This window comes from Ranitomeya variabilis, chromosome 4 (assembly GCF_051348905.1).
Source record: "Ranitomeya variabilis isolate aRanVar5 chromosome 4, aRanVar5.hap1, whole genome shotgun sequence".
NCBI classification, from domain to species: domain Eukaryota; kingdom Metazoa; phylum Chordata; class Amphibia; order Anura; family Dendrobatidae; genus Ranitomeya; species Ranitomeya variabilis.
This window is the reverse complement of record NC_135235.1, coordinates 643,143,782-643,158,820: the sequence shown is the minus strand read 5'-3', so window position 1 is coordinate 643,158,820 and position 15,039 is coordinate 643,143,782. Positions and strand designations below refer to the sequence as shown.

The 15,039-nt window shown below is 45.5% G+C and overlaps 2 protein-coding genes across 2 annotated transcripts in view; one reads left to right on the top strand and one right to left on the bottom strand.

Annotated features, from left to right (window-relative positions):
• LOC143767341 (uncharacterized) overlaps positions 1-15,039 on the bottom strand; it is an 855,449-nt gene that overhangs the window by 460,569 nt on the left and 379,841 nt on the right. The window lies entirely within an intron of this gene.
• The window catches only part of LOC143767040 (uncharacterized), a 153,360-nt gene that overhangs the window by 46,000 nt on the left and 92,321 nt on the right, over positions 1-15,039 (top strand). The window contains exons 8-10 of the mRNA XM_077255061.1: positions 608-724; positions 807-930; positions 1,006-1,103. Coding sequence (XP_077111176.1) covers positions 608-724; positions 807-930; positions 1,006-1,103 — 339 coding nt within the window. The remainder of the gene's footprint in view (positions 1-607; positions 725-806; positions 931-1,005; positions 1,104-15,039) is intronic.

Below are 15,039 nucleotides of genomic sequence, written 5' to 3'. Positions count from 1 at the left end.
ATGGTATGAGATTTACATTCTGTACATTTTGGATGATTGTAATTTCAGAAACTAATTATTATTATATTTTTTAATAATAATTGGTATAGACTTCAAAGTCCCATCTGTGACAATGTTGTCTGTTCTTTACGACAAGAAACTTCAATGATAAATGTGTTCTTAGATTGGATTTGGTGGCCAATTGACTTGGCTCACTGGTTTATTACTGGAGATTTCTTACATGGGATCTTTATGATGTTACATCGTCATCTTCTCCCCCTTCAGGTCCCTACAGTATCGGATCCTCTCAGTGGAGATCTTCTATATAAGAGAATTTTCCTGAGTGGCCCGTCAAGGATGGAGAGGGACAGGGACAAGATGGCGGAGAGGATATTACACCTCACCCTAGAGATCCTCTTCCGGCTTACTGGAGAGGTGAGAGATTCTGATGACGTCACATTACATCAATCTTAATCTATGGGAATAACAGATGGACAGAACTGGAGAGGTGAGGACTCTGGGAATGTCTGTAGTGAGGTATATTAATGTGTCTCTCCATAACCAGGATTACACAGTAGTGAAGAAGACCTCTAGTGAACGCTGTCAGGCCCCTGTGTCTGAGGGATGGGGAAGACCCCTGAGCCCAATCACGGGGCCTCCACTGCACCCCCTGATACATGAGGACATCAATGACCAGAAGATCCTAGAACTCACCTACAAGATGATTGAGCTGCTGACTGGAGAGGTGACACTGCTGAGAATGCTGGGACATTATACAGTAACGCTATGGAGGGATCGGGGGATGACGGTATCATTGTATGTGTCAGGTTCCTATAAGGTGTCAGGATGTCACCGTCTATTTCTCCATGGAGGAGTGGGAGTATTTAGAAGGACACAAAGATCTGTACAAGGACGTCATGATGGAGGTTCCCCAGCTCCTCACATCACCAGGTAATAGACAGGACTAAATACTATAATTATCTGTATGTAAAGCCTGAATTCAGTCCCTGTATGTGTTTCCTCCAGGTCTATCCAGTAAGAGGACAACACCAGAGAGATGTCCCCGTCATCTTCTTCTACAGGACTGTAAACAAGAAAGTCTCAATGTTCCTCAGGATCATCAGGTAGATGGAGAGAAGATGTGATGAGATCTCCCCTATGATGTGTATAAGGCTGTGAAGATTTTTGGTAAAGGGAATCTGTCACCTACTTTTTCGTATATAAGCTTCGGCCACCGCCATATGGGGCTTATCTACAGTATTCTGTAATGCTGCAGATAAGCCCCCCGATGTAACCTGAAAGATAAGAAAAACAAGTAAAGGTACCATCACATTAAGCGACGCTGCAGCGATATCGACAACGATGCCGATCGCTGCAGCGTCGCTGTGTGGTCGCTGGAGAGCTGTCACACAGACCGCTCTCCAGCGACCAATGATGCCGAAGTCCCCGGTTAACCAGGGTAAACATCGGGTTACTAAGCGCAGGGCCGCGCTTAGTAACCCGATGTTTACCCTGGTTACCAGTGTAAATGTAAAAAAACCCAAACACTACATACTTACATTGCCGTGTCTGTCGCGTCCCTCGCCTTCAGCTTCCCTGCACTGTGTAAGCGCCGGCCCTAAGCACAGCGGCGATGTCACCGCTGTGCTCTGCTTTACGGCCGGCACTGACACATTCAGTGCAGGAAGCTCTGAGCAGCAGCGCGGACGCCGGGGGACGTGACAGACATCAGAGGGTGAGTATGTAGTGTTTTTTTTTTAACTTTTAAAATGGTAACCAGGGTAAATATCGGGTTACTAAGTGCGGCCCTGCGCTTAGTAACCCGATGTTTACCCTGGTTACCATTGTAAAACATTGCTGGCATCGTTGCTTTTGCTGTCAAACACAACGATACACGCCGATCTGACGACCAAATAAAGTTCTGGACTTTCAGCAACGACCAGCGATATCACAGCAGGATCCAGATCGCTGCTGTGTGTCAAACACAACGATATTGCTATCCAGGACGCTGCAACGTCACGGATCGCTGTCGTTCTCGTTGCAAAGTTGTTTAGTGTGAAGGTACCTTTAGAGTATACTCACCTGGGGGAGGCGGTCCGGGTCCAATGGGTGTCGCGGTCCGGGTCCGGCACCTTCCATCTTCATGCGATGACGTCCTCTTCCTTGCTTCTGTCGCGGCCCCTGCGCAGGCGTACTTTATCTGCCCTGTTGAGGGCAGCGCAAAGTACTGCAGTGCGCAGGCGCTGGGCTTCTCGGACCTTTCCTGGCGCCTGCGCACTGCAGTAATTATCCCTGCCCTCAGCAGGGCAGATAAAGTACGCCTGCGCAGGAGCCGCGACAGGAAGCAAAGAAGAGGACATCATCGCATGAAAAAGTAGGTGTCAGATTCGCTTTAAGTATTATTTTATTCACTAGAATTAGACACTGAATGGACAATCTATAGGAGACATCCTCTCCCGATTGAAACATTTTTGTGTGGAAACTAGATCCATAACCCTGGAGTGCAGGAGAATATGAAGTGATCCGTTTTTAATGTGAATTAAAATTAGAATGAGAAGATTTAGTTATCTGAGCATCTTCAAACATGGTCATCAGTGCTATATTAACCGGGACCAGTCTATATATATAATTGTCTAAGGGGTACTTCCGTCTTTCTGTCGGCTACTTCCGTCACGGATATTCATTCGCTGATTGGTCTCGCCAGCTGCCTGTCATGGCTGGCAAGACCAATCAGAGATGGGCACAGTCCGATTAGTCCCTCCCTACTCCCCTGCAGTCACTGCCCGGCGTCCGCTCCATACTCCCCGCAGTCACGGCTCACACAGGGTTAATGCCGCGGGTAACTCGCTCCTTTACCTCTGCTATTAACCCTGTGTGACAAAGTTTTTACTATTTAGGCTGCCTATGCAGCCTCAATAGTAAAAACATCTAATGTTAAAAATAATTTAAAAAAAACAAACAAATCATTATATACTCACCTTCCGCCGCCTTTCCGACGCTCCGGTGACCGGTCCATGCAAGCGGCAGGTTCCGGTGCCAAGGTTGGTGTGTGACAAGGACCTGCCATGACGTCACGGTCATGTGACCGCGACGTCATCACAGGCCCTGCGCGCCTGCACGAGAAGGACCTGCCATGACGTCACAGTCATGTGACCGCGAAGTCATCGCAGGCCCTGCGCGCCTGCGCGAGAAGGGCCTGCCGTAACGTCAGTCATGTGACCGCAACGTCATCACAGGCCCTGCACACCTGCGCGAGAAGGACCTGCCATGACGTTACAGTCATGTGACCGCGACGTCATTGCATGCCCTGCGCGAGAAGGACCTGCCGTGACGTCACGGTCATGTGACCGCGACGTCATCACACCCTCAGACCGGAAGCTGCCGCCTGAACCGAACACAGGCGACAGAACTACAAGGGGCCCCTCGGAAGGTGAATATATGTTTATTTTTTAACCTGTGACATATGTGGCTGGGCAATATACTACGTGGCTGGGCAATATACTACGTGGCTCTGTGCTGTATACTACGTCGCTGTGCAATATACTACGTGGCTCTGTGCTGTATACTACGTCACTGGGCAATATATTACGTCACTAGGCAATATACTACGTAACTGGGCAATATACTACGTGGCTGGGCAATATACTACGTCACTGTGCAATATACTACGTAACTGGGCAATATACTACGTGGCTGTATACTACGTCGCTGTGCAATATACTACGTGGCTCTGTGCTGTATACTACGTAACTGGGCAATATACTACGTAACTGGGCAATATACTACGTGGCTGTGCAATATACTACGTAACTGGGCAATATACTACGTCACTGGGCAATATACTACGTGGCTGTGCAATATACTACGTCACTGGGCAATATACTACGTGGCTGTGCAATATACTACGTCGCTGGGCAATATACTACGTCGCTGGGCAATATACTACGTGGCTGTGCAATATACTACATCACTGGGCAATATACTACGTCACTGGGCAATATACTACGTCACTGGGCAATATACTACGTGGACATGCATATTCTAGAATACCCGATGCATTAGAATCGGGCCACCATCTAGTATTTTAAAAACTGCTAACCTCAAGGGGTTTTTACATTCAATTGTGTCAAGAGTATACAGACAATGTTGTTAAGGTACAAAAACATCCATTGTCAGGGGCTCCATTGATCATAGATAAATCATCAAGCATGTTCTAAAGAATCGTTCAGATGATCAGATGGAGCACAGTCATGTAAATTGCAGCTGATTACAATGCTGGTGTATAACTAATGGGACTGAATATCTTGTTCCTTAGCATGGATGGGATGGGCTGTAGCAGCAGATAACACTTTTCTAGAGCCAAATTGGTTCAGAGATGAAAACAGTTGAAGCAGCTAATTTTGTTGTGCTGAAAATGAATATGATGCTTAAATTATCTGATTAGCTCTAATTTTCAAGATCTAGAAGAGGTTGTAATTACTTATGACACGTTTCACGCAGACTTATAGAAAATTTGCATTATTATTGCATTGTTAGTAGTTAACCTATTACATTATCTATTTTGTCTATTGAGCCTTCAGTTTTAGGATTTCTTAGCTTAGTTTCTTAGCATATTGGCATATTTCTATATGTTTTTTCAGATATGCTTCATACTTGCATTAACAAAGCGGATAGTGTTTGCTACTAGTGATGAGCGAGTATACTTGGAGCGCCCCCATGGGGCCGTGGGGTACTTGGTACCGGATCCTTCGGTTCACAGGGGGATGTCACGATGGCTGACCCGGCCCGTGGCCCTGGGACGTCCGTGTAAAAGGGAAAGGTCTTTAAGGGGAATGTTCGTGACGCCACCTGTGGTATTCGGTCGGGGTGACCGACGCTGCGTTAGGGGGTCCACTGGGGTGATGTTATGGCAACTAGATGGTATACCTTCCCACAGGTGAAGTATATCCCCAGAGCTTCCCGGTGTGTAGATGGTGGATGTCGAGAGGCGCAGAGAAGAACGAGGACACAAGGTTGCAGTCTCTTTACCTTTACTGAAGACTTCAACATCCACAGTCCAGGGCACCAGATCACAGGGCAGGCAGAGTCCGGCCGGTTTGGAGGCAAGTCCAGAGTCCCCTTTGTCCAGGTGGAAATCAGCAGCCTTCCCTTGCGCCGCAGTGGTGTAGTCCCTTACTGCCTATGGCTTCACATAAGGTCCTCACAGATCTAGTGTCTTTCTCTCTGTCCCCCATATAGGATAGGACAAACCCGTATGACTGGTGGCTTGAGGCTGTTTATAGGGATTCTAGCATGCCCCGGCCTCCATAAGTTGCCACCGTGCCTCCTGTTGTGAATTCCATTCTGGAGCTCCCTCCTGTGGTTGCTAATGGTATTTTTGTGAGTTCTGCCCTTGGGCTCCCTCTGGTGGTTTCGAGTGGAACTGCTGCTCCTTTAGGTAGCTGTAGCAGCTGCCTTCACTGATCGCCTTGCCTGGGTTTGTTATTTAAACCTGCTCTGGGCTTTAGTTCATGCCTGCTGTCAATGTTCTTGGTTGGATTTGGTTCTCTCCTTGGATTTCTCATATGGCCTGTCCTTGTCAGCAAAAGATAAGTTTTTGCTAGTTTTTGTTTGTCCATTTGCTTGGACTCTATTGCTCTGCAAATATGTCTCTTTTTGTCCAGCTTGTCACTATGTCATATTCAGGCTAGCTGGAAGCACTGGGAAAGCAGATTTGCCCCTCCACACCGTGAGTCGGTGTGGAGTTCATTTTTGTAAACTCTGCGTGGATTTTGTAGTTTTTAATACTGACCGCACAGTATCCTTTTCTCTCTGTCCATCAAGTTTAGTATTGGCCTCCTTTGCTGAATTCTGATTTCATTTCTGTGTACGTCATTTCCCTCTCCACTCACAGTCAAAATTTGTGGGGGGCTGTCTTTCCTTTTGGGGTATTCTCTGAGGCAAGATAGCTTTCTATTTCCTTCTTTAAGGGTAGTTAGTTCTTAGGCTGTGAAGAGGTGTCTAGGGAGAGTCAGGAACATCCCACGGCTATTACTAGTGTTGTTGTTAGGATTAGGGACTGCGGTCAGTAGAGATACCACCTTCTCAGAGCTCGTCCCATGTTGCGTTTTAGCCACCGGGTCATATCAGTGTGGCCTCTTAACCACCAGGTCATAACAGTACAGCAGGCCCATAATGTGTTAAATGCATCTCAAAAGAGGGAAAAGAAAGTTCTGAGTCATTTTTTTTTCCTTTGCAGCTTGTTTTGTCTTTTTTTCCCCCTTAATCTCTGGGTGGTTCAGGATTTTGGTGCTGATATGGAGGTTCAGGGTCTGTCCTTGCGCGTGGATCAACTCGCTGCAAGGGTACAGAGTATTCAAGATTATGTTGTCCAGACTCCGGTATGAGAGCCTAGAATTCCTATTCCTGATTTATTTTCTGGGGATAGATCTAAATTTTTGAACTTTAAAAATAATTGCAGATTGTTTTTTGCTCTGAGACCCCGTTCCTCTGGTGACCCCATTCAGCAGGTGAAGATTGTTATTTCTTTGCTGTGTGGCGACCCACAGGACTGGGCATTCTCCCTTGAGCCAGGAAATCCTGCATTGCTCAATATTGACGCATTTTTTCAAGCACTCGGATTGCTGTATGACGAGCTTAATTCTGTGGATCAGGCAGAAAAAACTTTGCTGGCTCTGTGTCAGGGTCAGGAAGCAGCAGAAGTATACTGCCAGAAATTTAGAAAGTGGTCTGTGCTCACAAAATGGAATGAGTATGCCCTGGCAGCGATTTTCAGAAAGGGTCTTTCTGAAGCCCTTAAAGATGTTATGGTGGGGTTTCCTACGCCTGCTGGTCTGAATGAGTCAATGTCTTTGGCCATTCAGATTGATCGGCGCTTGCGCGAGCGCAAGGTGGTGCATCATATGGCAGTGTCCTCTGAGCAGAGTCCTGAGCCTATGCAATGTGATAGGATTTTGACTAGAGCAGAAAGGCAGAAATTCAGACGTCAGAATGGCCTGTGTTTTTACTGTGGTGATTCTGCTCATGCTATTTCTGATTGCCCTAAGCGTACTAAGAGGGTCCCTGGGTCTGTTACCATTAGTACTGTACAGCCTAAATTTCTCTTATCTGTTACCCTGATTTGCTCATTGTCGTCCTTTTCTGTTATGGCATTTGTGGATTCTGGCGCTGCCCTGAACTTAATGGACTTAGAATTTGCCAAGCGCTGTGGTTTTTCCTTGGAGCCTTTGCAGAGTCCTATTCCCTTAAGGGGGATTGATGCTACGCCATTGGCCAAGAATAAACCTCAGTACTGGACACAGTTAACCATGTACATGGCTCCAGCACATCAGGAAAATATTCGCTTTTTGGTGTTGCATAATTTGCATGATGTTGTTGTGCTGGGTTTTCCATGGTTACAGGTACATAATCCAGTGCTGGATTGGAGATCTATGTCTGCAACTGGTTGGGGTTGTCAGGGGATACATAGTGATATTCCTTTGATGTCCATTTCCTCGTCCCCTTCTTCTGAAGTTCCTGAGTTTTTGTCGGATTTCCAGGATATATTTGATGAGCTCAAGTCCAGTTCCCTGCCTCCTCATAGGGAGTGCGATTGTGCCATTAATTTGATTCCTGGCTGTAAGTTCCCTAAGGGCCGACTTTTCAATCTGTCTGTGCCAGAGCATGCCGCTATGCAGAGTTATGTAAAGGAGTCCTTGGAGAAGGGGCATATTCGCCCGTCTTCGTCACCGTTGGGAGCGGGATTTTTTTTTGTTGCCAAGAAGGATGGCTCCTTGAGACCCTGTATAGATTATCGCCTTCTCAATAAGATCACTGTCAAATTCCAGTACCCTTTACCTTTACTTTCTGATTTGTTTGCTCGGATTAAGGGTGCCAGTTGGTTTACTAAAATCGACCTTCGAGGGGCGTATAATCTCGTGCATATTAAACAAGGTGATGAATGGAAAACAGCATTTAATACGCCCAAAGGCCATTTTGAATATCTTGTGATGCCATTCGGGCTCTCTAATGCTCCATCGGTATTTCAGTCCTTTATGCATGATATCTTCCGGAATTATCTGGATAAATTCATGATTGTGTATTTGGATGATATTTTGGTTTTCTCCGATGATTGGGAGTCTCATGTGAAGCAGGTTAGGATGGTATTTCAGGTCCTTCGTGCTAATGCGTTTGTGAAGGGGTCTAAGTGCCTCTTTGGAGTTCAGAAGGTTTCTTTTTTGGGTTTCATTTTTTCTCCCTCGGCTATTGAAATGGACCCTGTTAAAGTCCAGGCCATTCATGATTGGACTCAACCTACATCTGTAAAGAGCCTTCAGAAATTTTTGGGCTTTGCCAATTTTTATCGCCGCTTTATTGCTAATTTTTCTAGTGTGGTGAAGCCTCTGACCGATTTGACGAGGAAGGGCGCTGATGTGATGAATTGGTCCTCTGCAGCTGTTGAGGCCTTTCAGGAGCTTAAACGTCGTTTTACTTCTGCCCCTGTGTTGCGTCAGCCAGATGTTTCTCTCCCTTTTCAGGTTGAGGTTGATGCTTCTGAGATTGGGGCAGGGGCCGTTTTGTCTCAGAGAAATTCTGATGGCTCTTTGATGAAACCATGTGCTTTCTTCTCCAGAAAGTTTTCACCTGCTGAGCATAATTATGATGTCGGCAATCGGGAGTTGTTGGCTATGAAGTGGGCATTTGAGGAGTGGCGACATTGGCTTGAGGGAGCCAAGCATCGCGTGGTGGTCTTGACTGATCATAAGAATCTGATTTACCTCGAGTCTGCTAAGCGGTTGAATCCTAGACAAGCTCAGTGGTCTCTGTTTTTCTCACGTTTTGATTTTGTGGTCTCGTATATTCCGGGATCTAAGAATGTGAAGGCTGATGCCCTTTCTATGAGTTTTTTGCCTGATTCTCCGGGAGTTCTTGAGCCGGCTGGGATCCTCAAGGAGGGGGTGATTCTTTCTGCCATCTCCCCTGATTTGCGGCGGGTACTTCAGGAGTTTCAGGCTGATAAACCTGACCGCTGTCCTGTGGGGAAACTGTTTGTTCCTGATAGATGGACTAGTAGGGTAATTTCTGAGGTTCATTGTTCGGTGTTGGCTGGTCACCCTGGGATTTTCGGTACCAGAGATTTGGTGGCTAGGTCCTTTTGGTGGCCTTCCTTGTCGCGGGATGTTCGTTCGTTTGTGCAGTCCTGTGGGACCTGTGCTCGGGCTAAGCCTTGCTGTTCCCGTGCCTAAGTTGCCTTCCTCCTCTGATTTGGTTCCATTATTTTTTCAGCATGTGGTTCGTTTGCATGGTATTCCGGAGAATATTGTGTCTGACAGAGGTTCCCAGTTCGTTTCTAGGTTTTGGCGGTCCTTTTGTGCTAGAATGGGCATTGATTTGTCTTTTTCTTCAGCATTCCATCCTCAGACAAATGGCCAAACGGAGCGAACCAATCAGACCTTGGAAACCTATTTGAGATGCTTCGTGTCTGCTGATCAGGATGATTGGGTGACCTTTTTGCCGTTGGCCGAGTTTGCCCTTAATAATCGGGCTAGTTTGGCTACCTTGGTTTCGCCTTTCTTTTGTAACTTTGGTTTTCATCCTCGTTTTTCTTCGGGGCAGCTTGAGCCTTCTGACTGTCCTGGTGTGGATTCTGTGGTGGACAGGTTGCAGCAAATTTGGACTCATGTGGTGGACAATTTGATATTGTCTCAGGAAAAGACTCAACGTTTTGCTAACCGTCGTCGGTGTGTTGGTCCCCGGCTTCGTGTTGGGGATTTGGTCTGGTTGTCTTCTCGTCATGTTCCTATGAAGGTTTCTTCCCCTAAGTTCAAGCCTCGCTTTATTGGGCCTTATAAGATTTCTGAAATTATCAATCCGGTGTCTTTTCGTTTGGCTCTTCCAGCTTCCTTTTCCATTCATAATGTGTTCCATAGATCCTTGTTGCGGAGATATGTGGTACCTATGGTTCCCTCCGTTGATCCTCCTGCTCCGGTGTTGGTTGAGGGGGAATTGGAATATGTGGTGGAGAAGATTTTGGATTCTCGTTTTTCGAGGCGGAAGCTTCAGTATCTGGTCAAGTGGAAGGGTTATGGCCAGGAGGATAATTCTTGGGTTGTTGCCTCCGATGTTCATGCTGCCGATTTGGTTCGTGCTTTCCATTTGGCTCGTCCTGATCGGCCTGGGAGCTCTGGTGAGGGTTCGGTGACCCCTCCTCAAGGGGGGGGTACTGTTGTGAATTCCGTTCTGGAGCTCCCTCCTGTGGTTGCTAATGGTATTTTTGTGAGTTCTGCCCTTGGGCTCCCTCTGGTGGTTTTGAGTGGAACTGCTGCTCCTTTAGGTAGCTGTAGCAGCTGCCTTCACTAATCGCCTTGCCTGGGTTTGTTATTTAAACCTGCTCTGGGCTTTAGTTCATGCCTGCTGTCAATGTTCTTGGTTGGATTTGGTTCTCTCCTTGGATTTCTCATATGGCCTGTCCTTGTCAGCAAAAGATAAGTTTTTGCTAGATTTTGTTTGTCCATTTGCTTGGATTCTATTGCTCTGCAAATATGTCTCTTTTTGTCCAGCTTGTCACTATGTCATATTCAGGCTAGCTGGAAGCTCTGGGAAAGCAGATTTGCCCCTCCACACCGTGAGTCGGTGTGGAGTTCATTTTTGTAAACTCTGCGTGGATTTTGTAGTTTTTAATACTGACCGCACAGTATCCTTTTCTCTCTGTCTATCAAGTTTAGTATTGGCCTCCTTTGCTGAATTCTGATTTCATTTCTGTGTACGTCATTTCCCTCTCCACTCACAGTCAATATTTGTGGGGGGCTGTCTTTCCTTTTGGGGTATTCTCTGAGGCAAGATAGCTTTCTATTTCCTTCTTTAGGGGTAGTTAGTTCTTAGGCTGTGAAGAGGTGTCTAGGGAGAGTCAGGAACATCCCACGGCTATTACTAGTGTTGTTGTTAGGATTAGGGACTGCGGTCAGTAGAGATACCACCTTCTCAGAGCTCATCCCATGTTGCGTTTTAGCCACCAGGTCATATCAGTGTGACCTCTTAACCACCAGGTCATAACAGCCTCCTGGGTGTAGGGCGGACAGGTAATTAGATGTCCTGCTGGTCTTTGGAGCAAAGCATAAAGGTCGTTACGCCCTCGGTGTTCCGGCTACCGGGATTCTGCGCCTCTGAAGGAGGCAGCCTGTACAGGGCTGGTCCCTTCTGGTATCCTCTCCTTTGCTACGACTTCCTTCATGCTCGCTGCAATACAGTTCTGCCTTCGATGTCTCTTCCCAGGAGCTGTAGCACTTCAGGCTACATGGCTCCTCCGCTTCCTTTCCCTCTGTCTCTCTGACAGGAACTGAACTGACTGCACTCAACTCCTTTTCCTTCCAGATCAGGATCTTTTATAGGGGAGCTCACCTTAAACAGGCTTAGAGCTCCCCCTTCTGGTCTGGAGTGTGAACATGTTGCATGCATTGTGTTACCTGACAAAGAGATCTCCTTCATTGCCTCCAAACGTAGCATCACTCTCCCCGAGAGGAAAGCAATACCACTGCGACGACCAGGACCCTGGGGCGCCACATACTCGTTGCTCAGGTTTTCCCGAGCACGCTCGGGTGATCTACGAGTATTTTTTAGTGCCCGGAGATTTAGTTTTCCTTGCCTCAGCTGCATGATTTACAGCTGATAGACAGCTTGAATACATGTGGGGATTCCCTAGCAACCAGGCAACCCCAACATGTACTCAGCCTGTCTAGAAGCCGTAAGTCATGCAGCTGCATCAACAAAAACTAAATCTCCGAGCAGTTACAAATACTCAGAGACCACCCGAGCGTGCTCGGTAAAACCCGAGCAACGAGTACACTCGCTCATCACTATTTGCTACCTATGCGGAGAAGTCACTTTTGTGCCACAAAGGCGAAAATGGACTACCATGATAAGGAAAGCCTACAACCTGTATTTTGACTGTAGAATAGGAGATCAGGACAACAGTTGGGCTCCACACAGATGCTGCAATAGATGTGCATCACATCTTACCCAATGTTTGCATGGGAGGAGGCAATCTATGCCTTTTGCAGATCTGGAGAGAGCCAACAGATCACACTTCCAGTTTCTATTTCTGCATGGTGCCTTCATTAGCAAAGGAGTTTCAAGGAAGAAGAAGTGGACTTTACAGTATCCAGACATTCCATCTGCAATACGCCCACTACCACACACAGAAGAACTGCCGACTCCCAAAAGCAGAAGAAACATTTTCAGTCTAGTCAAGTGAGGGAGAAAAGAACGCTTGGTGTTATTAAGCATCTTGCTCTCACGACCCACACTTTCTGTCAGCAAACTCAACTGAACCACACCTTATAACACAAAGTGAACTGAGCAATCTTATTAGAGATTTGGATCTGCCCAAGAACTGCCCAGGAATAAGGCTAAGCTCTTAGGTCCAAAGCTACAGCAGTAGAATTTCCTAGCGGGTGATATTTGGATTTCTTTGTTCCACAACCGTGATAAAGATATTGTCCAATACTTCTTCATGGAAAGCGATTTTGTGGCATGCAACAACATCAACAGTTTAATGAAAGCTCTGAAAGTAAGTACTAATCCAGGTGAATGGATCAATTGAATCAATTCATTAAAAACAAGCCTAAAAACCGTTTTGTGACAAAATGGAAATACGCTACTTTTAATTCCAGTTGGTTATGCAGTCCACATGAAAGAAACCTATGACAACATGAAACAGCTGTCGAGGTGCCTGAACTAAGACCAACATTTGTGGCCCCTTTGAGACCACTTGCCCTCTTACTTGGTCTCCAGGCTGGACACCCAAAGTACTGCTGCTTTCTTTGTGAGTGGGATAGTCATGTAAGAGAATATCACTACAATAAGAGACCTGCCTCTCCGACATTCACCTCAAACAGGGAGTAAAAATGTCCTGCATCCAGCACTCATTGACCAACATAAGATTTTGTTACCACTATTTCATATCAAGATGGACCTAATGAATAACTTTCTAAAGGCAATGGATAAAAAATGCAAAAGCTTTCAAGTATCTCATTGATAAATTTCCAAGGTTCAGTGAAGCAAATATAAAGGATGGAGTGCTTATTGGACTTCAGATTCGTAAGCTTCTTCAAGATGAGGAGTTTCTCTGTTTGTTGCACGGCAAGGAAAAGACTGCATGGGCAGCTTTCCCATTAGTGGTAACTATTTTTTTTTAGAAAACTCAAGAGCAGATAACTATGAAGTGTTGGTGGAAAATCTCAAAACATGTTCTTAAAGATTAATTTCTTACATCTAGACTCTTTTCCATCAATGCTTGCAGATTCCTCTTGGACAATTGTAAGAAATGATCTGATGCAGGAGTACAAAAGACAAGCAAAAAAGAGTTGTCACTGAACGAGGACCAAATTTTGTAGTGCAATTTCTGTAAGTGTTTATAATTCACAATAGTGTTTTAGTTATTTGAATTGTTGCTAAGTTTCCACTAAATAAATATCAGAAAATCGGCATAAAAATATTCTGCATCTTTATATTTGCAAAAATAATAGTGTTTCAAAGTACTGAAACTTTTTTGCATTAATTATACAGTGGGTATGGAAAGTATTCAGACCCCTTTAAATTTTTCACTTTTTGTTTCATTGCAGCCATTTGTTACATTCAAAAAAGTTCATTTTTTTTCTCATTAATGTACACTCTGCACCCCATCTTGACTGAAAAAAAAACAGAAATGTAGAAATTTTTGCATATTTATTAAAAAAGAAAAACTGAAATATCACATGGTCCTAAGCATTCAGACCCTTTGCTCAGATACTCATATTTAAATCACATGCTGTCCATTTCCTTGTAATCCTCCTTGAGATAGTTCTCCTCCCATAATACAGTGCCTTGCAAAAGTATTCGGCTCCTTGGAACTTTTCAACCTTTTCCCACTTATCATGCTTCAAACATAAAGATACCAAATGTAAATTTTTGATGAAGAATCAACAACACAACAACAAGTGGAACACAATGGTAAAGTTGAACAACATTTTTGGTTAATTTAAATTTTTGTGGAAACTCAAAAACTGAAAAGTGGGGCGTGCAATATTATTCGGCCCCTTTAACTTAATACTTTGTTATGCCACCTTTTGCTGCGATTACAGCTGCAAATCGCTTGGCGTATGTCTCTTATCAGTTTTGTACATCGAGAGACTGAAATTCTTGCCCATTCTTCCTCGGCAAACAGCTCGAGCTCAGTGAGGTTTGATGGAGATTGTTTGTGAACAGCAGTTTTCAGCTCTTTCCACAGATTCTCGATTGGATTGAGGTCTGGACTTTGACTTGGCCAAGTCAAACACCTGGATACTTTTATTTGTGAACCATTCCATTGTAGATTTTGCTTTATGTTTGGGATCATTGTCTTGTTGGAAGACAAATCTCCATCCCAGTCTCAGGTCTTTTGCTGACTCCAACAGGTTTTCTTCAAGAATGGTCCTGTATTTGGCTCCATCCATCTTCCCACCCATCTTCTCACCAATTTTAACCATCTCCCCTGTCCCTGCTGAAGAAAAGCAGGTCCAAACCATGATGCTGCCACCACCATATTTGACAGTGGGGATGGTGTGTTCAGAGTGATGAGCTGTGTTGCCTTTACACTAAACATATCGTTTGGCATTGTTGCCAAAAACTTCGATTTTGGTTTCATCTGACCAGAGCACCTTCTTCCACATGTTTGGTGTGTCACCCAGGTGGCTTGTTGCAAACTTTAAACAACACTTTTTATGGATATCTTTGAGAAATGCTTTGCACAAAAAGGAAAAAAAAAGGCATGAACCGCACCTCCAAAAATCATAAGTTGATCTAAAGCCGCTAGGCAAAAATTTATATAACTGAATATGAGGTTTTCAGTTTAACATTCTGATCAGACTGTATGAAGCCCACTGCCACGTCACGGCAAACCTTGTAGTGGGTCCTACCGCCCTAACGGAGCGGAGCCGTGCGGCGACCACCGCCACAGCGGCAATGCACCAGCAGGGCGGACGGCCTGTTGCCCCACAGCACCCATGCTGCGAGACTGAGCCCCCATGACTCCAGACTGCGCTGCCCCACCAGCACAAAGCCACAGCA